Consider the following 25,485-nt stretch of genomic DNA (forward strand, 5'->3'; position numbering starts at 1 on the left):
ATATTGATACCCACTACAATAAAAATAAATTTCAGGGACTCCAGGGTGACTCAGTCGGTTAAGCGTATGCCTTCAGTTCAGGTCGTGATCCTAGGGTCCTGGGATCGAGCCCCGCATCAGGCTCCCTGCTCAGCAGAGAGCCTGCTTCTCCCTCTCCCTCTGCCCTGCTCGTGCTCTCTGTCTCAAATAAATAAAATCCTTCAAAAAAAAAAAAAAAATGAATTTCAAATGTACTATACTCCGTGAAAGAAGCCAGACTCAAAGGCTGCATACTGTATCATTCCATGTATGGGACATTCTGGAAAAGGCAAACTATAGATTTAGGCAACAGATCGGTGGTTCCCAGGGAGTAAGGGCTGACTACAGAGGAGAAGCATAAGGGAATACTTTGAAGGTGAGGGAGCTGTTCTGTACTTGACTCTGGTGGTGCTGATAACATAACTCCATGCATTTGTTAAAGCCCATAGATCTGTACAACAAAAAGTGAACTTTACTGTATATAAATAAAAGTGAAAAAAATTTAAAAAGTGGGTATCCATCTGTATGTGGGAATATCACTACTTGCAGGATGCCTCCATTCTGGGCAAAATCTCTGACCTCCTGAGGGGCAGAAACAGAGTCGCCAGTTCCAGCATCTACCACCCCTTCTACCTTGGTAAGAAAGCCATAATTTTTAACTGGTCACTGTTTTAAAAAGTACCCAATACTTAGAAAGAAGCAAAGAGATTATAGAGCGTCCCTTGAGTTGGGTGGTAGGGGTTGTTTACATAAAGCAGACTTTCCAGGACTATCCCATTCTATACTCTTGACTGACTAGCACCTGGACTATTTTACAGCTCTGCACATTGCCAAAAACTTAACAGCAATGCAGATGATTCCTGTCCACAGCAACATAAACGAATTTTGTGTGGCAGAGAAAATAAATCTCTGTAATCCAAATTCTCATTTAAACTGGCCTTAACATTTTACTCATTCCCTCCTTAATTAATGAGCTACATAAAATTGTTGATATATGACCTTTTATATGTGCATGTCCTATTTTTTGCCTTCTTGAAAATCATACTTTAGCAGCACAGGGAATTAAATAAATCAAAGAGTGCGTTTCCCAGCATAAATGCAGTCACTGAGAGGAAATGAAGTGTTCGGTGGGATTTCAAGGGAGAGTGTTTAAAATGGAGCCAACCCAGGTGAGAGGGACCCCTTAGGACTCTTCTCACTTTCTTCCCTCTGGCAGGAAATGTTGACGTGCTAGCTGGTACGCTAACAATCACACTGGACCATGAGGTGACCTTGAAGGAGGAGGGTACAGCAGGTTGATAATGGCGCCCAAAAATATGTCCATGACCTAATCTCTGAAACCTGTAAATGTTCTTTATTTGGAAAAGTGGTTCGTGTGGACGTGATTAAGCTGCAGATTCCGAGGTGAAGGAATCATCCTGGATTATCCAGGTGGGCCCAAAGTGCCATCATGGGTATCCTTACAAAAGACACAGAGGGAGACCAGATCACCACACAGAGAACGCCATGTGAAGACAGAGCGAATGGAGGGAAGCAGCCACAAAAAAAGATCGCTTGGAGCCCCCAGAAACTAGGAGAAGCAAGAAGAGATTTTCCCTAGAACCCCACTGTGCTAAAACCTTGATTTCTGAATTCTGGTCTCCAGAACTGTGAGCAAATGAATTTCTGTTGTTTTAAGCCATCCAGTTTGTGCTACTTTGTGACACCAGCCCCAGGAAATTAACACAGAGGGTAGGCACAAGAAAGGAAGACAAGGAAGAGAACCTTGCCCCTGTTGGCTCCCTTATAGTACTGTGTACTCAAGGAGTGCACAAATACTAGTTCTGACAAGAAAAAGTTTCTGCTCTTTAATTGAATTACACCTATTCGCTATAAACTAATAACTGGCCTGGTTCCCTGACGACGGACACCTTGAGGTCACCTCAGCCCCGAATCATGTAACTCCAAACTACTAACGAGAAATGAATTTTTATTCTGTTTAAGGTATTATGTATTTGATCGTTTTTACTTGAAGCCAAACTTAGGATCCTAATACAGTAACATACTGTGATCATCAATTATTGGCCCCAACTTCAACCTGCCTGAGCTGATCAATCATACTGGTTGCCCTGCAACCTCAGAAAGGTTGAGAATTAAATGAAGAGCTGAAGAAGTCAAACTCAAAGTACTAATAGGACTGTGTTGCCTTTAGAAATAAGTTTGCCATTGCTGGGCATACTCAGGGAACATGTCTAGTAAAGAATTTTTAATGTTTTTAAATGTGGCCCATCAGAGTATCTGACTGATTAGCTTTGTGATTCCTATTCGAAATATGTAATTTTTAGCTTTAAGTGAAATTCATTTTAAATGTATGACTTTAGATTACAAACATAAGATTTATAAATTGAGTTTAAAGGCTATGGAAAGCTATGTTTAAAATTATTAACGATAATACCTTGAACAGTAATTTGAAACCCTTATCATCATCTGTATACAAAATGCTGCTCTCAGACATCAAAAGACTCATTTTAACAATGGTCTCTCCACAGTATTAAGTCAGTCTCTCACCTTCAAAATGCTCACTGGAAGGAGTTCAAGATGGAAGGAAGGAGGGAGGAGGGAGGGAGGGAGGAAAAAAGGACCTAAAAATTCCCTTAGCTCCAAGTTTACCACAGTCCACGTCCCTCTCATAGCCCTTAGCCAGGCAACAGAGCTAGCCATCATTCATTTCTAGTCCTTCAGCTGAATTCTAGAGCCTTCCATGTGCCACCACCTTCCCCATGGTCATCACACTATGCTTGTCAGCATCCCCCAGAGAACTCACTCCTCTGTGTTCCTGGTGTCTGAACAGAGGCAGCACTCTGCTCTGAGACACTCTCTCTCAGGTCAGGAGCAGCCCATGGTCTTGCTGTACATGGTCAGAGGTTGGCGCATCAGGCCCCACACAAGTGGCCCCTAACAATCCAGAGAGTCCCAGGACAGGCTCATTGGAGACTGAAAGCAAGAGCGGAGCAGAGGTTGGTTGGGCTTGTGAGCCTGAGGCAAATGTTCTTCTGTGACCTCTTTGGTGAGAAGCTCACACTTGGAAGCATGTGATTGCCGTTATCTGAAATACCTCTTGGGAACATCAGGAACCTAAGAGAGCAGCAGCAGGGTGATATCTGGAGGCTTAGCCGTTATCTCTTTAGAGTTTGAACCGGACAAATGTCACTCACAGAGGACACAGGTAACCCATGACATCACTGACAAGGAGCCCACTGAAGAGCCACTGGCAGAGCACATCTCCTTCTAGGCAGCCAGCCCCGGCGGTGACCCAGCCCGTCACAACCCTCCTCCAGCAACGTCTGACTTTCTGTGTCCAGACCCCAAGGACAGGGTTTGTGCACAGAGTTAACGGTATGGTTCTTTAGAATCTTCCTTATCCATCAAAACAACTACGGTTTTACCCCACTTTCAAAAGCTGATCAAGATTAACATTCAATTTAGAATTCCTGATTCCAAGCTGACTTATTACACCAACAGTGGCTGCTTCTTGATTTTTTTCCCTTTAACCGATTCCAACAGACTATCAAACTGACCTCCAGCTTAGCACTTGCTAAAAGTCACCAGGTCAACCAGGAGGCCCTATAAATTATCCCACCAACTCCCCCCACCGCTCCCATTCCAAAGACGACTCCTGTGGATGTAAACATTCCAGGAAGCAGAGATCCAGGAATCCCGCCCCACCCCCACATCCCCACACATCATGGCGGGCATTAGCAGCCTCCCTGCCTGCTTTCCACACAGGCCCCAACACCTTAAATCCTTTCAGCAAAGAAGAATGACACTACTAAAATCAGTCCCCAACCTGCCTAAGCCAAAGAAAATCAGCTCCAGAAGTTCAGGGTTTCAACCTGTTGCACTTTTATGCCTCAGCAATTAAACAATTTTGAATAATCAGAAAGAAAGCTTACCTTAAGATATCCTGACACCCTTTGGCCTGGGTGACCAAAGTTAGCAATTACTATGCCAAAATAAAGAACTATTGAGAATTTTAACCTTCAAGTGTTTATTTCTTATGTAAACCTGGTGATGTGTGAAGCCAAAGTCAGAAGGTAGCCTCTTTTAAGAACATGGGTCAGAAGAGTCCCAGAACTAGGCAGACATTGTTCCTGGAACACACTCATCCTTCAGCATCTACCACACGGTGGCGCTGCTTCAATGCGGATTTCAGACAAAATCCACAAGGGCATTTCTTCACCATCAGACAACAATGCTTGCACCCATTAGGGGTTCGGAGAACAAAACCCAGGAAGGCTTCTTCTTCTTGACGGTTTCACGTAACACACATGTGGTCAACAGTCTACGTGGAGGAATTAAACTTCGGAGGCAGCAGCTCTCTGCCCAGGTTTTAGGCTGGACCTCACAGAGCTCTGCATTTTTGGCCCCTGCAAAGAGCTTCCCTTCACTTAGAGCCCACAAGGCAACATGTGGGGCAGAAGGGCCGAGTGTCCCTGGGTTGGCTGTCTCATAGCACAACCTGAAATGGCATCTACCTGTGAATCTACAGTGATATAAGTAACTGAGTGGGGAAGAAGAAATCTATCTCCACACAGAAAATCCCAAATTTATGTAGATACCCCATTGTCAAGGAAGGGGAGGAGAACACCCCACCCTTCATATATGGGCTGCTCACGGCACCTTTCCTCCCGAGAGTAGGATATGGGGAGGGGTATAAGGAGAGAGAGTAACTTTACTCTCTACTCCACTACCTTGGCTGGGTAGCCAAAGTTAACATAAACTGTGATAAGTCATGTTGCTAGTACTCACCATCAACGCAATGTGATAAGAAGGGCACTTTACGTCTGTAGTCTTCCTCTCCAAAACCCCCTAACTCCAGTCTAATCATGAGAGAAGCATCAGACAAATCCCAATAGAGGGGCGTCCTACAAAATTCCGATCAGTACGCATCAAAACTGCCCAAGTCATCAAAAACAAGGAAAGTCTGAGAAACTATTACAGCTAAGAGGAGCCTAATCCGACATGATAAATAAACGTAATGTGGTATCCTGAATAAGATCCTGAATATTAGTTATAAACTAAAGAAATATGAATGATGTATAGACTTTAGTTGATAATAATATATCAGTATTAGTTTATTAATTGTGACAATATATCATTAACGTACTATGTTAATAATAGGAGAAACTGGGTATGTGTCAGATGGGAACTCTGAACTATCTTTGCAACTTTTCTATAAATCTAAAACTATTCTAAAATAAAAAGTTTAGGGGCACCTGGGTGGCTCAGTTGGTTAAGCGTCTGACTCCTGATTTCAGCTTAGGCCATGATCTCAGGGTCGTGAGCTCGAGCCCCGTGTCTGTCTCCACGCTCAGTGGAGAGTCTGCTTGAGATTCTCCCTCTCCCTCTGCCCCTCCCCCTGCGCTCTCTAAAATAAATAAAATCTTTAAAATAAGATAAAATAAAAAGTTTGTGTTAAAAAAAGTCCATTCAAGGCTCTAATGGTAACTGATACCTTCACATACAGGACAATGCCTTTATCTTCTGTATTCAGGAATTCAGGCTGTGTTCCTGACAGTCCTCTGACACCCATCACAGAAGAAGAGGGTTGTTACAGGCTGAATGGTGTTCCCCCAAATTTCATAGGTTGAAGGCCTAACTCCCAGTATCTCCGAATGTGACTGTATTTGGAGACCAGGCTTTTAAAGAGGTAATTAAGTTAAAATGAGGCCACTGCCGTGGGCCCTACTCCCATTGGAGCGGTGTCCTTATGGGAGGGAGTCTGGACACACAGACACACACCAGGGATGCACAGGCACAGAGGAAGACCATGTGAGGACTCAGTGAGGAGGAGGCCATCTGTAAACTGAGGAGAGGAGCCAGAGGAAGAAGTAAAGCGGCAAGTACTCTCATCTTGGACTTCAAGCCTCGAGAACTGTGAGAAATACATTTTTGTTGTTTAAGCCACCCACTGTGTGGTACTTTGTTATGGCAGCCCTAGCAAACTATACAAGGGGGAGGCAAAAAAAAAAACAAAAAACAAAAAACCCGGCATCCCTGAAGGTCATGGGAATGAAGAGCTTGATGGCTTCCATGTCACCTGTACCTGCCGGGAGGGATCTGACCAAATGCTGCTATTCTGGGCAGCAATGAGGTGAAATGAACTGTCCAGGGCTTCGGAGTCAGGCTGACGGAAGTTCAAATCCCAGCCAGTCAGGAACCAGCTGTGCAGCTTTTAGCAAATCATCCACTCTTGGGTCTCTCCATCAACTGCCAATGGGGTTAGTACCTACACCTCAGGGTTAGATACAGAGTGGTTAGGTACTAAATAAATACTAACTTTCCATCCCCCACCCCCTTTCCTTTAAGCTGGCAAACTATGCAATCTGCCCCACTGCATGTTTTTATAAATAAAATGTGAGTGCCACACAGCCATGACCATCCCTTTATGGACTGCGGCTGATCTGTGCTACAACAAGAAGGCTGAGTAGTTACAACACAGACCGTATGGCCCTCAAAGCCCGAAATAAATATTTAGCATCTGGCCTCTGACAGAAGAAATTTGTCAATTCTACTCTGTCATCAATTACCCATTTCCAAAAGCGAACACTTTTTATGCCTTATTGTACTTGAACTTCCCAGCGTCTGCCACAGATGCCATGTCTTGAAACCCTCCCTTCTCCCTTGAGCACTCTGAGCCCAGGCTCTGCACGTGCAATTCCCCAGTGCTCTTCATGAACAAGGCTCTGTGGAGCATCTACGGTTCAAGACATTCAAAGTCCAACTCGCCACCCCGCCCAACCAACTTGTTTCTGTAGTCTACATTGTGGTTAATTACACAGCACCTGCGCCTCTGGCAGGACAGAACCAGCAGGACTCGAAATCCCAGGACCGGGGTTGAAATTCCAACTGTCAGAGCCTTACTTAAATTACAAGAATGATGATCACCTTGGAGACACTTCCTAATAATTACATAGCAGGGAAGGGTAAAGCCACTAGGGCTACAACAATTTTTCCGAATCTAGACCCCCCCCTAGAAAACCAAGCTAGAGCCCTCGGCAAGATTCCCAACTGGTTTGCAAAGGAGGAGTGAAGCGTGTGCAGATATGTGGATCCCTCAGCTGTCTGGACGCCTGCGCAGCCGGGCAGTGCCCCAAGGGACGGTCAATTTATCCCAACTGCTGAAAAAATCTCTCCCGTGTGCCACGGTATATGACAAGAGATAGCAAGGTCTGGCCAGAGCCGTTCTGCACTTGTCTTCCTTCCCTCATTCTCACGTACAAACAGGTCACCACAACCTATAGATGCTTTTCCCTACAACTCTCTCAGACTCCCATCTCCCTCCATTCTCCTGATGCTGCAGAGGTTTCGGTTACTCTACTTCATCTGAATCATTACAAAAGAGTCCCAACCAACTGCCCCAACTCCAAGATGGCCTGAATAAAAATAGTTATTGTCCTAAAACCCCTATCTATTTATTCCTTCTATTTAAAAAACGATCAAAGGACACCACTACCAAATGACTAAAATCGCTCCTGGTTCCCACCGAAGTTCCACACTCTTCTCGAACACTGCTGGCTGCCCCACTATGCCTTTGTGAGCTAGCTCCAGCCAGGGCGGCCCAGTCCCTCACATTCCTGCATGCTCTCCACACTTCACACAACAGTCTTCCTGCCACCCCAACCCCTGTTAGCCATAACCCCAAATTCACACGTTCAGAGCACCTTCTACTGTCACATGCACTTGGCACCTTACCAGCGGCCCCCAGAGATTCTCGCTCTTTTCCGTGACATCACAACTCTGTAGACAGCTCGAGGTCTCACAAGTCATCACCTCTCTCACTAATCTGGGAGGTCCCCAAAGCTGAGGGCCAAGTGTTTACTTACCTTTCTACCTACCTCACCTCTACCCCACAGCCCAACATACAGCTAATGCTCAACAAGCCTGAGTAAGACAAAAGTTTATGGAACCTCATGAAATCACCGAGCGAAAGACAGACGGAATTAACTCAGGGTGCCTCTGAGGACATTCGAAGAAATAAAGGTCACCACCAACTCTTGCCAACTCAGCTGCCAGCCAGTCCAGAAAAGCTAGGGGAAGCAAGAGCTCCTGAGAGGGACTATTTTTAAAGGCCAAAGGGCACACAAACTAAGAATTTCCAGTCTGAAAGGAAGAAACAGGGAAACTAAACCACAAAAATAATAGAAGTATCCAAAAGCTCAAGAGAATCATGAGCAGTCTGCTAGACTCTTGAGCAGTCTTTCTCATTTCAGGGAAAACATATTGGACTCAGTAAGTTTTATTTTTTTCCTTCCACTGTATCATTAAGAAATCTACCAGCAACAGCAAAAAAGTCAAAGTGACTCACAGGTATGAAGCTACAGTAAGATTTTTTACCTGCCTTAAAAGGACCTGTTATTCCTCAATTGCTTATTAAGACACCATAAACTTAAAAAAAAAAAAAAATGCAGTAAAACCTAATGTCGAATAAATATCACGTCTTCAGAAACTGTCTAATGTGTGCTTCCTTGACCTGGCCTGACACCATTTCTTCTGGAGAGTCTTACAGGGCCTAGGTGGCCATTCTGAGGGATCTTTCGTACAAGGCAGAATTAGTACCCCCTTAAGACAGCATAGAGATGCTGGGTGATTTCCCTACCCTCACCCCAAAACCTCTGGTATCAGCCTGCTTCCTTGTGAACCGCTTCTCACACTCCAAATCTTGGTTACTTGCATTCTCACTACTGTTTGATCTTTACCACTTTCAGTAAGAACTATAATAGGACCATGAATAAAGAAATAAGGCACTTGGCTGGGAGCAACACCTACTACAGGAAATGAAAAGGAAGGAAAGATCTGACGAGACCTGTCACACAAGCTGTGGACGGGTCACCTCCTCCGCAAAGCCACACCCAGAACTCACAGACCCAAATCCAGGTATCAACAGCAAGATGTGAGAGGTCCCTGCACCGAGACAGGCATGTGCCCTCCCCGCTGCCCAGGTCAGACAGACAAACTCAAGTCAGAAGAGGAGGAAGTCTGAAAAGCCAACAAATGGAAAAAGGGGCAAGTTATCCGATCTCAGAAATTAGGGGGCAACAGCACTTTCTGCGTGTGTTTTAGTAGCCAGGCACTTTACCAACATCCCCTCTATCTTCTCAAAGAACTATGAGGAAACCAAGATTCAGAGAACTTGTCAAGTCACTTCCAGGCACACAGAGCTGCTAAGAACAGGGACTTTGGATGTGCACCCCAGGTTTATCCAGAAACTTCCCACAGCACTACATGGCTTAGATAGAGTTTCCCCCAGCAAGGGAAAAGACGTGTACATAAGTTCACCTTATGTAATGCAGACAAGATCTGCTTAAATCTCACCACCACTTCTAAACAAAACAAAACAAAAACCATGCACTCTGAGAATCCTTTATACACATATACTCAAATTTTAGCATATGTATGAGTGTACATATACATTCATTCAAATCTGAGAGAACACACACCTGGCTCTAATAAGAACTCAAACTGAGAAAAAAAATGTTGTAAATTATTTTGTAAAAGTAAACTACTCTTAATAAAGAAAACTTCTATTGAATTTTTGCTAAAGATCTCAAAGTCCACAATCATTTTTTGATTAACAAAAGAGGAGATTCTAGCCTGTAAGCCTCACTTCAAGACCTCTAATTCCCATATCAAATATTAACACTAGACTCTAGGATGTATACAGCAGGCACATATTTTCTTTTGAGTACTGAAGACCCTCACATCCAGAGTCCTTGTGAAATATCAAAATGCCCAAGACACAAGTGTCTGTTAACACCTACTATATTCTCAAATGACACTTCCCTGTAGTGTTACAATGGAGTTGTGACCTGGGCCCAACCACTTACCTGCATTCAACTACATGGGCTCCACAAGGTGGGGGAAATGTTCCAGAGGATGAGACACACACATCTACTATTCCCTTAGTCACTCTCGGCCCCTACATGCCCTCACATAATGGGATTCTGTGTGTAAGGTACACATTTCTGGTACAACACAGACCTAAGTACAAGCTACCTACTTCATCGGGCTCATCCAAATACACAACCATCTGTGTCAATGGCAGAAGAAAGATGACCGTGCCATCCGGAGACACTATGTCTGCATACGGTAATTCATGAGCAGTTTAAGGGATGTTCAAGAGTAACCAGACACAGAGGTTTCTGCCATAAGTGCCAACTTTATCACTCAGCTACCTAAGGAGCAACTTTGTAACTGTGCTTCTGACAAGTAAGTGTCCGCTCAACTTCCATCCAAGTTTTGCTCTCCTTGCCTGGTGAGCAAGTGTGGACCATGCTGGAGCATTTACTCTCCATCAGCTTCAGCCATCACTCACTCTAGTTTCCATACAGAGCTCACAGGAGCTTCACAAATCCCATGTATCGCCACTGCGCATCCTCCCTTTGCTTTACCCAAATGTCTCTTTTCTGCTCAGAAGTGCTTTCCTAATAAGCCTTTGCATTTGCCTCACAGCTCACAAAGCTGGCTTCCTTTACAGGGCAGTTTTACAGACATAATTCTAATCACTTTGCACAAATCTCGAGCAAACCAAGAGAGGAATAATACAAGTAGTTAGTGGCAAAGCTGGAATCAGAACCCAGACAGTGGGTCAGTCACTGCCCTATACTGCTTTCATGTCCTGCTGCCCATCAGGAAGACATATGCTTGCCAGGAAACACAGATATCAGAGAATGAAATCCCTCAGCGGGGGTGAAGGGGGCATCTGGCTGAGGATGGAGAATTGAGAGGACTGATACTGTGGGAATCCATTCTCGGCCACCAAGTCAGATGAAGGAAAATGAAGATGGGCGCCAAGGCAGATGGCTACATTGAAACAGCAACCCCCACAGAAGAGCTTGTGTATCAGGCCCTACAGTTCACAGTCTGCATCTCATATAAATTTCAGTTACCCTATAAAGAGAAGTGCCATTATTACCCCCATCTCCCAGATAAGGAAAGACCTATAACCTACCCAAGCACACCAAGTAGGAGGTGAATCCAGTTCCAAACTGCCCAAGACTGGGGTGGATGGAGACTTCTGCACCTATCAGTATCGCTAATATTTTAGTTAGCTAAAACCAGAGTCTCACAGGTTTCTGACTGATGGCAGGTAATACATCAGGCTTTTCAAAAAGTGAGCTCAACCTGAATAGGCCTATAGCTATTAAAGAAACTGAATCAACAAATAACCTTCCAAAATAGAAAGCACCAGGCCCAGATGGGTTCACTGGTGAATTCTACTAAACATTTAAGTAAGAAATCATACTAGTTCTCTACAATCTCTTCCAGAGGACAGAAGTAAAAGGTATACTTCCTAACTCACTCTAACAGATTCTATGAAGACAGCATACCTCTAACACCAAAACCAGAGACAGTACAAGAAAACTACAGACCAATATAGCTCTCATAAATATGGATGCAAAAATCCTCAATAAAATATTAGCAAATCAAATCCAAGAATGCATAAAAAGAATTATAAGGGCACCTGGGTGGTGCAGTCGGTTGGGCATCCGACTCTTGGTTTCAGCTCAGGTTGTGGTCTTGGGGTCGTGGGATCAGGCCTCACATCAGGCTCTGTGCTCAGCAAGGGGTCTGCTTCAGGTTCTCTCTCCCTTTCCCTCTGCCCCTCCTGCTTATGTGCACACACGCTCTCTCTCTAAAATAAATAAATCTTAAAAAAAAAAAAATAAAAGAATTCTGTATCACACTCAAGGGAGATTGATTCCAGGTGTGCAAGGCTGGTTCAACATCAGAAAATTAATGTAATCCATCACATCAATAGGCTAAAGAAGCAAAATCACATGATCATATCAATAGATGCAGAAAATTCATGGCAAAATCTAATACCCATTCATGATAGAAACTCTCAGTCAACTAGGAACAGAGGGAAAATTCCTAAAATTGATAAAGAATATCTACAAAAACTCTAATATTATACTTGATGGTGGAAACAAGAAGTTTTCCCACTAAGATCAGGAACAAGGCAAGGATATTCCCTCTCACCACTCCTTTTCAACACTGCCCTGGAAGTCCTAGTTAATACAATAAGACAAGAAAAGGTATATAGATTGGCAAAGAAGAAATAAAACTAACTTCTTCCACAGATGACATGATCGTCTATGTAGAAAATCCGAAATAACGGACCAAAAAGTTCCTGGAACAGGGATTATAGCAAGCTTGCAGGATACAGAATTAATATACAAAAGCCAATTGATTTCATATATACCAGTAATGAACAAGTGGAATTTGAAATTAAAAACAATACCATTTGCATTTGCACCTCAAAAAGTGAAATCCTTCAGTATAAACAAAATGTATAAAAGCTCCACATGAAGAAAACTAAAAAACGCTGATGATCAAAGAACTAACCAAATGGAGAGACAGTCCATATTCATAGAAGGGAAGATTCTACATTTTCAAGATGCCAATTTTTCCTACTTAATCCATAGGTTCAATGTAATCTCAATCAAAATCCCAGCAAGTTATTTTGTAGATATTAGCCAACTGATTCTAAAGTTTATATGGAAAGGCAAAAGACCCGAAATAGCCAATACAACTTTGAAGAAGAATGGACATTCACATGCAAGAAATTAAACCTAGACACCAACTTCACACCCTTCACAAAAATTCAAAAATGGATCGCAGACCTAAATGTAAAAGGCTAAACTATAAAACCCCTAGAAGATAACATAAAAAAATCCTAACGACCCTGGCTATGTCAGTGACTGTTTAGATACAACCCCAATTCATGAAAGAAATAACTGATGAGCTGAAATTCACTAAAACTAAAAACAACTCTTCCGCGAAAGACAATGTCAAGAGAATGAGAAGACAAGCCACAAACTGGGAAAAAATATTTGCAAAAGATACATCTGATAAAGGACTATAATCCAAAATATACAAAGAACTCTTAAAACTAACAAGAAAACAAACAACCTTTTAAAATGTGCCAAACCTGGGGCGCCTGGGTGGCTCAGTTGGTTAAGCGACTGCCTTCGGCTCAGGTCATGATCCCGGAGTCCCTGGATCGAGTCCCACGTCAGGTTCCCCCTGCTCGGCAGGGAGTCTGCTTCTCCCTCTGACCCTCCCCCTTCTCATGTGCTCTCTCTCATTCTCTCTCTCAAATAAATAAATAAAATCTTTTAAAAAAAAATAAAAAAATAAAATGTGCCAAACCTTAACAGATAGCTCACCCAGAAAAGATGTACACATGTGGAAAATAAGCTATGAAAAGATACTCTATAACATATCTCATCAGGGAACTGCAAATGAAAACAATAAGAGACCACCATACATCTATCAAAATGGCCAAAATCCAAAAAACTGACAACACCAAATGCAAGTGGGGATATAGCACAACAGGAATTCTTATTCATTGCTTATGGAAATGCAAAGACGGTACAGCCACTTTGAAAGGAAGTTTATCAATTTTTTATAAAACTAAACATACTCGTACCATATTAGCCAGAAATCATGCTTCTTGGTATTCACCCAAAGGTATTAAAAACTTATGTCCAGGGCGCCTGGGTGGCTCAGTTGGTTAAGCGACTGCCTTCAGCTCAGGTCATGATCCTGGAGTCCCGGGATCGAGTCCCGCATTGGGCTCCCTGCTCGGCGGGGAGTCTGCTTCTCCCTCTGACCCTCCCGACCCTCCCCCCCCATGCTCTCTCTCTCTCTTTCTCTCTCAAATAAATAAATAAAATCTTTAAAAAGAAAAAAAAAAACTTATGTCCATACAAAAACTGGCACACAACTATTTACAGAAGGTCTATTCATAACTGCCAAACTGTGGTGCATTCAGAAAATGGAATAGTATTCAGCACTAAAAAGAAATAATGGGCACCTAGGTGGCTCAGTCGTTGAGCGTCTGCCTTCGGCTCAGGTCATGATCCCGGGGTCCTGGGATCGAGCCCCGAATCGGGCTCCCCGCTTGGCAGAAAGCCTGCTTCTCCCTCTCCCACTCCCCCTGCTTGTGTTCCCTCTCTCGCTGTGTCTCCCTCTGTCAAATAAATAAAATCTTTAAAAATAAATAAAAAATAAAAATAAGCTATCAAGTCATGAAAAAGATATGGAAGAACCTTAAAGGCATAACTATTAAGTGAAAAAGCCAGTATGAAAAGGCTACATACTATAGGATTCCAACTCTAGGACCTTCCAGCAAAGGCAAAACTATGGAGATTATAATTACAAAGGTGAGTAGTGCCAGGGGTTCAAGGTAGGATGTGTAGCATAGATGGAATGGAGCACAGAGGATTTTTAGGGCAGTGAAAATACTCTGTAGAATACCATAATGATGGATACCTATCATCATATGTTTGTCCAGATTCAGAAAATCTAACACCAAGGATGTAAACTTTGGACTTTCGGTGATGATGGCATGCCAATGTAGGTTCACTGATTGTGACAAATGTCTCACTGTGATGGGGGATGTCAATAATGGGGAGGTTGTGCATGTGTAGGGGTGTATGAAACATCTCCAGACACTTCACTTAATGTTGCTGTGAGGTGCTCTTTAAAAAATTCTATTAAAAAAATAGTTAAGTGAGCTCATTAACTGCCACGTAGGACCTTTGACCAATAAAGGAGGACTTGGTTGGTGATGGAAGGGACAAGAAAGTCACACCAAGTCACGCCTCCTTGGAAGAGTTTCCTAATCTTTTTTTTTTTTTTTTAAAGATTTTATTTATTTATTTGACAGAGAGAGACACAGCGAGAGAGGGAACACAAGCAGGGAGAGTGGGAGAGGGAGAAGCAGGCTTCCCACAGAGCAGGGAGCCCGATGCGGGGCTCGATCCCAGGACCCTGGGATCATGACCTGAGCCGAAGGCAGACGCTTAACGACTGAGCCACCCAGGCGCCCCAAGAGTTTCCTAAATCTTATTTCTCAGAATGCTCGTGCAAACAAAGGGTTCCATGCGTTAACTGTTCACTAGCTACTCTCCGTAAGCCACCAGGGGCAAAGCCTACTGGTTTAACACTCCAGGCCCAGACAATGGAGATTTTCCCTGTGGTCCCAGTTTTCCCTTTGTAAGGCACTCCGGTTCTTACTGAGCTCTCCTCTAGAGATCGCCATTCTGTGTTCGCGTCAGCTTCCCAACGCCAGGTTCTGCACACCCTTGCCCCTCCACCTGGAACACAGCCAACCATTCCTGCTGACACACACACACACACACACACACACACACACAGACCTGTTTCACCACAAGCTTGAGGATTCAAGCTGGAGCATCAATCTTTCCTTTTTGTCTATTTCTACTTTACAGTAACTTTCATCAATGTCAGCTACAGGTACAAAGGCTTCCATGAGCTTCTGTGACTTCTCTGAGAATTGGAAATGATCAAAAAAGAGATTCCAACCACTGCTCTCCCTGCCCCCATCTGTTTTCTTGAGGTAAAAAGACTCATTTCTGAGCATGGCACTGGGTTTGTTCTCGCCGCCATCTGACACCACCACGGGGTACAGCTGACGCTGCTGTAAAGTGTGACTGGATAAAGCCTCCAGTCATCATTAACCACAGGCGGTGCAAAACATGCAGCAAAAATGCCAAGAGCCTGAGAAAACGGAAGAGTGACAGAAGCATAGAAAAGTAGGGTTGAGGGGCACCTTCAGCTCAGTCGGTTAAGCGTCATGATCTTGGGGTCCTGGAATTGAGCCCATGTCAGGCTCCCTGCTCAGCGGGGGTGGGGTCTCCTTCTCTCTCTCCCTCTGCCCCCTTCCCCACTTGTGCTCTCTCTTGCTCTTTCTCTCTCAAATAAAATCTTAAAAAAAAAAAAAAGTAGGGTTGAGAAGACCCCTGACAAACCCAGCTTAAAATATACTCCCCTTTGCTCACTGCCTAATGACAGCAAAGCCCTGGCAAAGAGGTAAGACCTTAATTAAAGAATCAGTTCTCTCTAAATAGGGGGGAAGCTATGTTTCTGGCTTTATAAATGTAAGGTACCATTACACTGAAATTGCTTATGTGTCCATTAGTATTTTCAACCAGTCACATGGGGCTGATGACTGGCAATTACTAAACTATCCATTTTAACAGGGGCATAGGTATGTACCAGGGTAACTGAAAGAAGTGATTAGATCCTATCTCCAAGGCTTCCAGGTGGAAACAAAGACAAGAACCAAAGACAAGGAGCTCAGGGAAGGTCAGGGCAGAGACATGCAATGAGTATCTGTGCAGAGGGAGGAAGAAAGGAGGAAGCACAGTGCTTCAGGTGTTTGGAGCAAGAATTTATTTCTCCCACAGGGAAAAGGAGAGACACAAAGGAAGGCTGGCTGAAGCAAAAGATGTAAGCCACCCATGAGGTCAAGTTTGACAGAGGAAGTTCTAACCTTAGGCACCAGGAAGAGAATAAGGCGAAGGGAGAAGTGAAACATAGGGCTGGTTTAGAGCATAGCAGTGACTTGGTCAAAGGCCATTCAATGGGGGGAAAACTGTCTTTTCAGTAAATGGCCCCAGGACAAACGGATAGCCACACGTACAAGAATGAAGTTGGCCCCTACCTCACAGCATGTATGAAAAATTAACATAGGTCTAAGTCTTTGTGACTTTGGAGTAGACGATAGTTTCTTAGAGCATCAAAAGGACAGTGATAAAATAAAATGGACTACATCAATGTTAAAAACTTGTGCTTGAAACAACAGTATCAAGAAAGTGAAAAAGACCAACCCACAGAATGGAAGTAAATTTTTATACTGCATAACTTGTAATTAGAATATAAAAAGAATTCTTACAACTTAATAATAAAACTACAAGGAGATGCCATTTCTCATGCAGTAGGATGACTAACAAAAAAAAAAAAAAAAAGACTGACAACAACAAGCGTTGACAAGAATGTGGAGAAGCTAGAAATGTCGCACTCTGCTGGTGGGAATCCAAAATGTTGCAGTCACTTTTTGGAAAATACTTTGGCAGTGCTTCAAAATGTTAAACATACAATTATTGTATGATCCAGCAATTTTATTCCTAGGTATACACTCAAGAAATGAAAAGATACATACACCCAAAAATGCACACACAAATGTTCACAACAGTATTATTCCTAATAACCAAAAACTAGAAATCCAAATGTCCATATACTGAAGAATGGATTTTTAAATGTGGTATATACATACAATAAAATATTAGGTAATGAAATGGAAGGAAGTTCTGATACATACTACTTACAATGTGGATTAACCTAGAAAACACTGTTACACGAAAGAAGTCAGTCACAAGAGCCCACATGTTACAGGATTCCATTTATGTGAAAAGCCTGGAATAGGCGATTCAGAGATAGAAAATAGATTACCGTTTGCTTAGGGCTGCGGGATGGTGGATTAGGGAGAGGGGGAGGGAAGTAGGGAGGAATGTGGAGGAACTGCTAATGTGAATGGGTTTTTGTTTTTTTTTAAGGGAGATAAAAAGGTTCTAAAATTAGATTTGGCAATGGTTGCACAGCCCTGTGAAAATACTGAAAACGCTGAACTGTAAACTTTAAATGGGTGAATTATACGGTATGTGATACATCACAATAAAGCTGTTTTTAAAAAATGCAATGAGATAAATCACAATGGAAAAGTATATAAATTTGAACTGAGAGAACAAAAAACTTTTGTGGGTCATAAAACACTATTATAAACCTAATTAAATGGAAAATGACGATCTAGGAAAATGTTTTAGTGACATACATGACTTATGTATGTCTTAAAACAAACAGGAAAGCTGTGATGATTTGCTAAGAAATACGTATTGCCCAAGCAGATTAAACAAATACCACAAATTCCCCAAAGAAAAAAGTACAAATGACAAGTATATCACAATCCACTCTCAACATTAGTTTCCACCCAGTAATCCCACTTGCATCGTCTATCCAACGAAAATATTAGAGATGACTTTAAATATTAATATATGAGAATGTTCTTCCACTGTTCTTTTTTTTTTTAAGATTTTATTTATTTATTTGACAGAGAGAGAGAGAGCGAGAGCAGGAACACAAGCAGGGGGAGTGGGAGAGGGAGAAGCAGGCTCCCCGCCGAGCAGGGAGCCCGATGCGGGACTCGATCCTGTGACCCCAGGATCATGACCTGAGCCGAAGGCAGTCGCTTAACCAACTGAGCCACCCAGGCGCCCTCCACTGTTCTTTATTTGGTGGAAAACTGGGAACCTCTTACATATCCAGTGCTCAGGCAAATGGGCGAATGCATCACTTGTGTACTACAAAAGTACAGGAAAGACATTCAATCGAGTGTCAAAAGAGTTGGTCTTTCTGGGGGTACGAGTAAACCAAGATTTATTGTACCTTTAGTTCATTTTTGTAATGTCTTCTCCTCCTCAAATATTATTTCTAAAATTTAAAAACTAAAGATAATATCAGTCTATTTACCCTCATTAAAAAAGAATATGTGATTGTCTCCTATAATTCCTTACCAGTGGTTCTCAAACTTTGCTACATATTAGAATCACCTGGGAAGCTTTTTTTTTTTTTTTTAATCCCAATGCCCAGGCCATACCTCATATGCATTAAATCAGAATCTCTAAAGGTAGAACTCAGGCATCAGTCTTCTTTAAAACTCTGGGGAGAGGGGCGCCTGGGTGGCTCAGTCGTTAGGCGTCTGCCTTCGGCTCAGGTCATGATCCCAGGGTCCTGAGATCGAGTCCCACATCGGGCTCCCGGCTCAGCGGGGAGCCTGCTTCTCCCTCTGACCCTCTCCCCTCTCATGCTGTTTCTCTCTCGCTCGCTCTCTAAAAAATAAATAAAATCTTTAAAAAAAAAAAAAAAAAACTCTGGGGAGAGGGGCGCCTGGGTGGCTCAGTCGTTAGGCGTCTGCCTTCAGCTCAGGTCATGATCCCAGCGTCCTGGGATCGAGCCCCGAATCGGGCTCCCCGCTTGGCAGAAAGCCTGCTTCTCCCTCTCCCACTCCCCCTGCTTGTGTTCCCTCTGTCTCCCTCTGTCAAATAAATAAATAAAATCTTTAAAAACAAAAAAACAGAAACTCTGGGGTGAGTCAGAGGCACGGACAAAGTGTATATGGGTGAACCAGGATCGCGGGTGCGGAAATAAAGGGCACTCAGAAAGGTCCTCAGGTTCACAGTAGAGCAAAGGCATTCACATGGGCTCGATGCGTCAACACAGGGCAACAGAGAGTGTGTGTCCGGGTCACGGCTGGGCGTGGCAGTAAAAGGCACAGGCAGCCGCCTATTCCGAGGAGGAGGCTATCGTACACCATGTCTCCAGGAGAAAACAAAGAATGTTTTCCTATTCACTGCAGCAGGAGGAACTGTCCTTGCTGAAAGTCAGAGCCCTAATTGTGGCCCTGACCACTTGGGTGAAAGCAGGGCCTAAAACTAGCCAGCGCTACAGGCAGGCTTGGGCTGGGACTGTGCATTTCCTGGGTTGTTCTCCCCTCTCCTACCCCCCCCCCCAAAAAAGCCTCACAGATGCATGTGGGCACATGGCCTCCCTGTGTGCACGCAACCAGGACACAAAGCGCCGTCATTTACAGCTCATGTGTCAACAACGTACAGACAGAACAATGCAGACTGGCATCGGAGAACATGCTGGGGACAGAGCAGGGGACCTGGGCTTAGGCCAAAGCTCTACCAGTAACTTCCACACTGGGGCAAGTTCCATCCCCTTCCCTATCTGCAAAGAGGCCTGGCACAGATGGCCTGACCTGGTCTGGAGGCCTCGCCAACTCAAAAATGTCTATGATCCTGGGGCGCCTGGCTGGCTCAGCTGGTGGAGTGTGATCTCGGGGTTGTGAGTTCGAGCCCCACGGTGGGTGTAGAAATTACTTAAAAATAAAATCTTTAAAAAAAAAAATAGAAAATGTCTATGATCTTCCCCACATAACAGAGTGTGGTTGTAGCTAAAACTGGAAGCCAGCTGAGTGTTTTTCTGACCGTGAACTTGATCTGACTCAGCTGTGATCATTCCCCTGACACAGTAACATGGAAGGAAAGAAAATGGGAATTGTCTGAGAAGTGCAGACAGAAGGGAAGTTCAAAAAGAGGAAGGTGACAGGAGGACTTCTCTCAGTCCCTTCTTACTAATTCGGACAAAGCACCGCACCAGCACTAATCCATCTGAGACCGTTCCCAGAAGATGGTTAACTTCAAAAAGAAGCCTCTCAAAGAACTCGGGAGGGAATGTGAAATCAATACAGCTTTTCTGGAAAGTGACTGGGCAGTATGCATCAAGATCTTTAAAAATGCAGTCCATTTAGTTCAATAATTCCGTTTCTGGGAACTTGCCACTCTTACAATATCAGATGTGCGCAAAAATTACTGGACAAAAGCATTCACTTCAGGAGCTCTGGAGACTGCTTCCACAATAATGTGAATGTACTTTACATGACTAGACTGTACATTTAAAAATAGTTAAAATGGCAAATTCTGTTACTTGTATTTTACCACAATTAAAAATTTTGAATTCATAGGCACTGAACAGCAAAAACAAAGCAAAATATCCTAGCTCATGCTACAATTTTTAAAAATCTGAAAAATAAAAAATACCCAACAGTTGGAAACTAGTTAAAAATCAATCATGGAATATTGAAACAAAAGACATTAAATCTCAAGTCCTTCAAGCAAACTGGAAATTGTTCATGATATAATATTAAGTGAAAAAAGTCAGTGCATGTGTGGTCTCAGGTCTCGATGGAGTAGATCAAAAAAATCTTTTTAAAAAAATAAATAAAAATAAGTAAATAAAAATGCTAATTTTCTACAGGAAACACTCTTGCAGGGTGAGAGAGGGAGGACCTGGACAGACAATTAACTTATGGTCCAAGAATCAAAGGGCAGAATGACTTCACTACACAGCCTGTCAACTTGGAGGTTTCTGCCTTGAAGAAACAGCCAGCCAGAGGGGTTTCCAAAAGGGCTACAGCAGGAACTGGAACTGGAACTGGAACGAGCAGCAGACGTGCACCTAGCTGGCACCATCCATTCTCTCCACACAAGCGAGGATGAAAAAAGCAGTATCCCCCACTTTCCAACCTCTACCGCTGTACCCCACCACAGCATTTTAAAAGTGTGCTTCCCATTCATGCTCTACCTTTGGAGTGTTTCATAATGGGCCCAAAGTGATCTGGGAAATATAATCCAAGTATAAAGTAACTAATGATATTACTAATAAATAAACCATAGGAAATGGGCTTTGCTCTTCTCTGGAAGACAAAAGGATACATTACAAATATTAATGAATTCTTAATCCAAAAAAGCTTGCAACCACCACAGGACTATAATGGATACTGGCCCTTGTTTTCTTTACCAGCAAATATAGTTTCCATTCAAAAAAAAAAAAAGAAACAATACTCAAAAATTGCATCTTTAGACTAACAAGTGAAAAAAATATAACTATGTGGAACAAGGTAGTAGGAGAATAAATAATATTAACTAAGCAATATGAGTGGAATGTAAGAAACCCAACCATGAAAAATGCAGGTCACATTATTGCAAGGTTAATGAAACTGTCTCTGGCCCAGAGCTCCCATGACCCACCAGCTAATCACCTATTGTATTAAAATACAAACTTTCATTAAAACAAGCTACGTGGAGTGCCTATTACAGGGGTTTATAGTATTTGACCTTTGCTAGAACGGTTTCAGTCCCTGACAGTTTCTTGATTAGCATCAATTAGTGAAGAGTTTCTATCCAAACGAGTAAAACAGGTTTAGATTTTTTTTTTTTTTAATGAACCTTCTTAAACAAAAGAGAGAGAAAAGAGTCTTATCATACAAATGAGAACAGAAGTCAACAGGGTAATTCAGAGCTGGTTCTGAATGATGACAAGATCTAAGCCCAGCCTGGCTGGTGTGAGGGGGGCGCAGGGGAAGGGCTCAGTTACCTATGGGCGCAGCATGCACACCGTATTTACCGTATCATTAGCAACAACAGTGTGAGCTTTTTAAATAGATGGCTATTTTTAAATCCAATGCATGTTCACGACCATATGCCAACTAATTTTACAGGCAGGTAGAACACTAAGTCTCTGGATACTTTTCTAACAATACTGCTCGAACAGAAACCTGTGAGTGTTAAACACTGTGGAAAAACATTGTTTATTGTCTGATGTACTCTGAGTCACTGCCATTTTTAAGCAAGCATCTTTGCCCTTAGCTTCCCTTTTGAATTAAAATTGCCAAGATAATGAAGCCAAATTACCACTGTGAGACACAAATTTGCTGCACAAATTTGGGCAATGCACAAGCATGGCTCCATTAGAGAAGAATCTGCTTAGTGTATTTAATTTGGACCCAAAGCATCTAATATGGAGAATATTCTCTTCAATCCATTAAAAGGCTGAATGTCGCACTATTCCCTTCTGTTCATAAGGCCTTGCAAAGCATTTAATAAATTTTATTCCTATGGAGAAAAACAAACTATATGATAGTTTCTCAAAACTAAAAATATCCAATTTGGTCAGGACACAGGAGACCAGGCCTCATCAGGGATTTCTGGCCCATAAGAGCCTGTGGCCTCTGAGACCCTTCTGGAGAGCCATACTTCCCATGTTTGTCATGCCATTCATTGCTATCTAGCATCCCACTAACACCCCACAAAATAAACACATTGTAGCTATGAAGTGATGGACGTGTTAACCTTACTGTAATTATTTTGCAATATATACCTGCATAGATAAAATCACTATGTTGTATAGTCAAGTGTATCTCAATAGAGCTGGAAAAATCAAATTAAAAAAATTACAAAGATTCAAGTCCCACTAAAGCAAACTTCTGTTAATAATAAAATTCCCTCTGAAATACATATTCCCTAGTCTCTTAGGTATTCTCACCAGGCCTAAGGCCCAAGCAGCATCAACTCATTTGCAGCAGCATAGACTATAGCAAGGCAAATTCTACCAAAGGTTGTATTTCTGCACTTAGCACTCACATTACCCTCAACTGAGGTCCCTTAAGAATCCAGAGAGGGGGCGCCTAGGTGGCTCAGTCAGTTAAGAGTCTGCCTTTGGCTCAGGTCATGATCCCAGGGGTTAAGAGTCTGCCTTCAGCTCAGATCATGATCTCAGGGTCCTGGGATCGAGCCTGCTTCTCCCCCTCCCTCCTGCTCGTGCTCTCTCTCTCTCTCTCTCTAATAAATAAAATCCAGATAAGTTCAGAATTCTAATATTGGCTTTATATAGATGATGTATACTCAAAGAAGCCATCGTGCCTATCCATGCCCATCAGACACAGGCTGCACATAAACACACTGATTCAAGGGAAAAAGGACAAATGACAGGGCTGATAAAGGAAAAAGTAAAATGCTGTGCACAATTTGTAGGAAGAAGAGTAATTCCAATGGGGTAACCATCAAGAAAGGCAGTGTGGGAACCACAATTTGAAAGAAGGGAAAAAATCTGACAAAGAGATATAGTGGTAGGGAAAGGCAAAGAGAAGGAAGGACATTCCAGGAATTTCCCCAAATACTGATAAACAGGTCAAATTCCTTGGCACAGGAAATTGCTTCATACCAAAAAAGTTTCCAAGTTCCAGCTAATGACTGGATTATAAACAATGCTGTCCAAAATAAGAAAGCTCTAGAACAATTAAGGGTTTTGGACACTCACCAATTCATAGCACCATTTCTAACATTCAAAGCCTCAAGGTTTGCCTTCTTAATTTTGTCACCACACAAACTGCAAATATCCACTAAATGATTCAGAAATAATGCCTATCACATCTCAAGTAATACAAATATTTAGGAAACCAGAAAAACAGATACCAATTTTATAGCTCCAGGACACATCTTAGACCAATTCCAAACTCGTTTCTGTGTAAATGAGAAGAATCCTTACACTGGCATATGATCAACAAGGGCCCCAAACTATCCTGCCTTCAGTAAACAAATGCTCAGCAAAGCTAAAAGATCAAAGAACTCTCATGATTGCAGGTATAAGAATTCTGGAAAGGCTTTCCTCACATCTGATTCATAACCTCTCAAAGTTAAGTAACGTTTGTGTTTTCATTGGTAATGTTAAGTGCAAAAACTTGGTAATGAGGGAAGCAAAGATACTTGAAACAAGTAATCCGTAAGACCCTTGCTTCCCACCCCTTTAAAAGTCTGAATTTTCAAAAATTTATAGTTGTTCAAATGGTGGGTGATGTAATCAAAGAAAGTATATCAGTACATAACACTTGGCAGTAATAAATGGACTGTTGTCAGATTACCCTTGCCAAAATCCAGAACTTTTAAATGCACCACAATGAGTTTAGATTATAACACTCCCTAATTCATGATCAAGAACACAAGACCAATGATTAACATTAATATTGATAAAAAGATCTTGAATTTTTGTAAAAGTCTAGCCTGAGCAATCAAAATAGTTTGTATATAGGTTGAACTAAAGAAATGAGTCTATTCAAATCATAACTCTCTTTTTTAAAGATTTTCTTCTTCCAGAAATTACTATAACAAAGAAATCCTCCCAGAAAATTCCTTATAAGCACCAGTTTTGCTTCATTTCAATATGCATTGCATATATAACCAAGCTAGTTTGGGTGCTGTTTTGCTGTTCAGTTACCTGGGGATTTTTTATTTGATCTTGATTGCACCGAGTGAGACTGTCGAGGCAGCAGAGGTGATGAAGGCAGAGACATGGAGACACCTTTGGCCAAGCTCACCCTGTAGGTGTCCTCTGTTATAGGAAGGCTGCTCACAGAAAAGTCTCCACCATGACCGGGCGGCAGGACTTGGGGGGAAGTCTCTGGACCAAAGTCACCTCCTGGAGTGAAGAGAGAAAACCTTAACTTAGACCATCCATTACAGGTAGATTAATTCTTAAGAACTACATCCTTAGAATATAATTCCCATATATCTCATGTGTATGTTGTTTTTTAATAGTTTTTTCTTTTTTCTTCTACCACTTCTAGGACTTTTTACCATGTGAGAGAAAATTCAAGTTTCACCACTCAAGTATCAATGAACTCCACACCTCATACCCTTTTCTGTACCCTATCAACTGGTCCAGTTTCACTCCTAATAATGGGTCCAGGAGGCCACCAATCTGAGTTTTGTTTTTTTTTTTTTTTAAGATTTATTTGAGAGACAGAGAGACAGAGAAAGTGAGAGAGAGCAAGAGCAGGGAGAAGGAGAAGCAGATTCCCCGCTGAGCAAGGAGCCCAATGCGGGGCTTGATCCCAGGACCCTGAGATTATGACCTGAGCTGAAATCAAGAGTTAGACACTTAACTGACCGAGCCACTCGGGCACCCCCTGAGATTAGATTAAGACCAAGTATGAATGATCCACAAGAAGCCATGATTTCAGCTCAAGTACCCGAGGGGGTCTTACATAGGTATTACAGAATAGATTCAAATACCCAGATGCTTTCCATAACTCCCTGCCTTCCCACCACTTCTCTCCAATAAGAGAACCCAAGGGAGGGTCTCCCAACTTCAACATTCCTCCCCAGCACCATGTATCTCTTCTCTCGTCAGATCCATGCCACACTCCCCACAGCACAGGGA

General features: G+C 42.6%; 1 protein-coding gene across 1 annotated transcript in view; it reads right to left on the reverse strand.

Moving 5' to 3' along the window:
* Positions 1 to 24,790, reverse strand: part of TANC1 (tetratricopeptide repeat, ankyrin repeat and coiled-coil containing 1) — a gene marked incomplete at its 5' end in the record, with an annotated part of 112,578 nt that extends 87,788 nt beyond the window's left edge. Inside the window, one exon of the mRNA XM_081815480.1 lies at positions 24,541 to 24,790. Coding sequence (XP_081671606.1) covers positions 24,541 to 24,790 — 250 coding nt within the window. The remainder of the gene's footprint in view (positions 1 to 24,540) is intronic.
* Between the last annotated feature and the right edge of the window lie 695 nt (positions 24,791 to 25,485).

Source organism: Leptonychotes weddellii, chromosome 3 (genome assembly GCF_054177405.1).
Source record: "Leptonychotes weddellii isolate Sample4059 chromosome 3, ASM5417740v2, whole genome shotgun sequence".
NCBI lineage: Eukaryota > Metazoa > Chordata > Mammalia > Carnivora > Phocidae > Leptonychotes > Leptonychotes weddellii.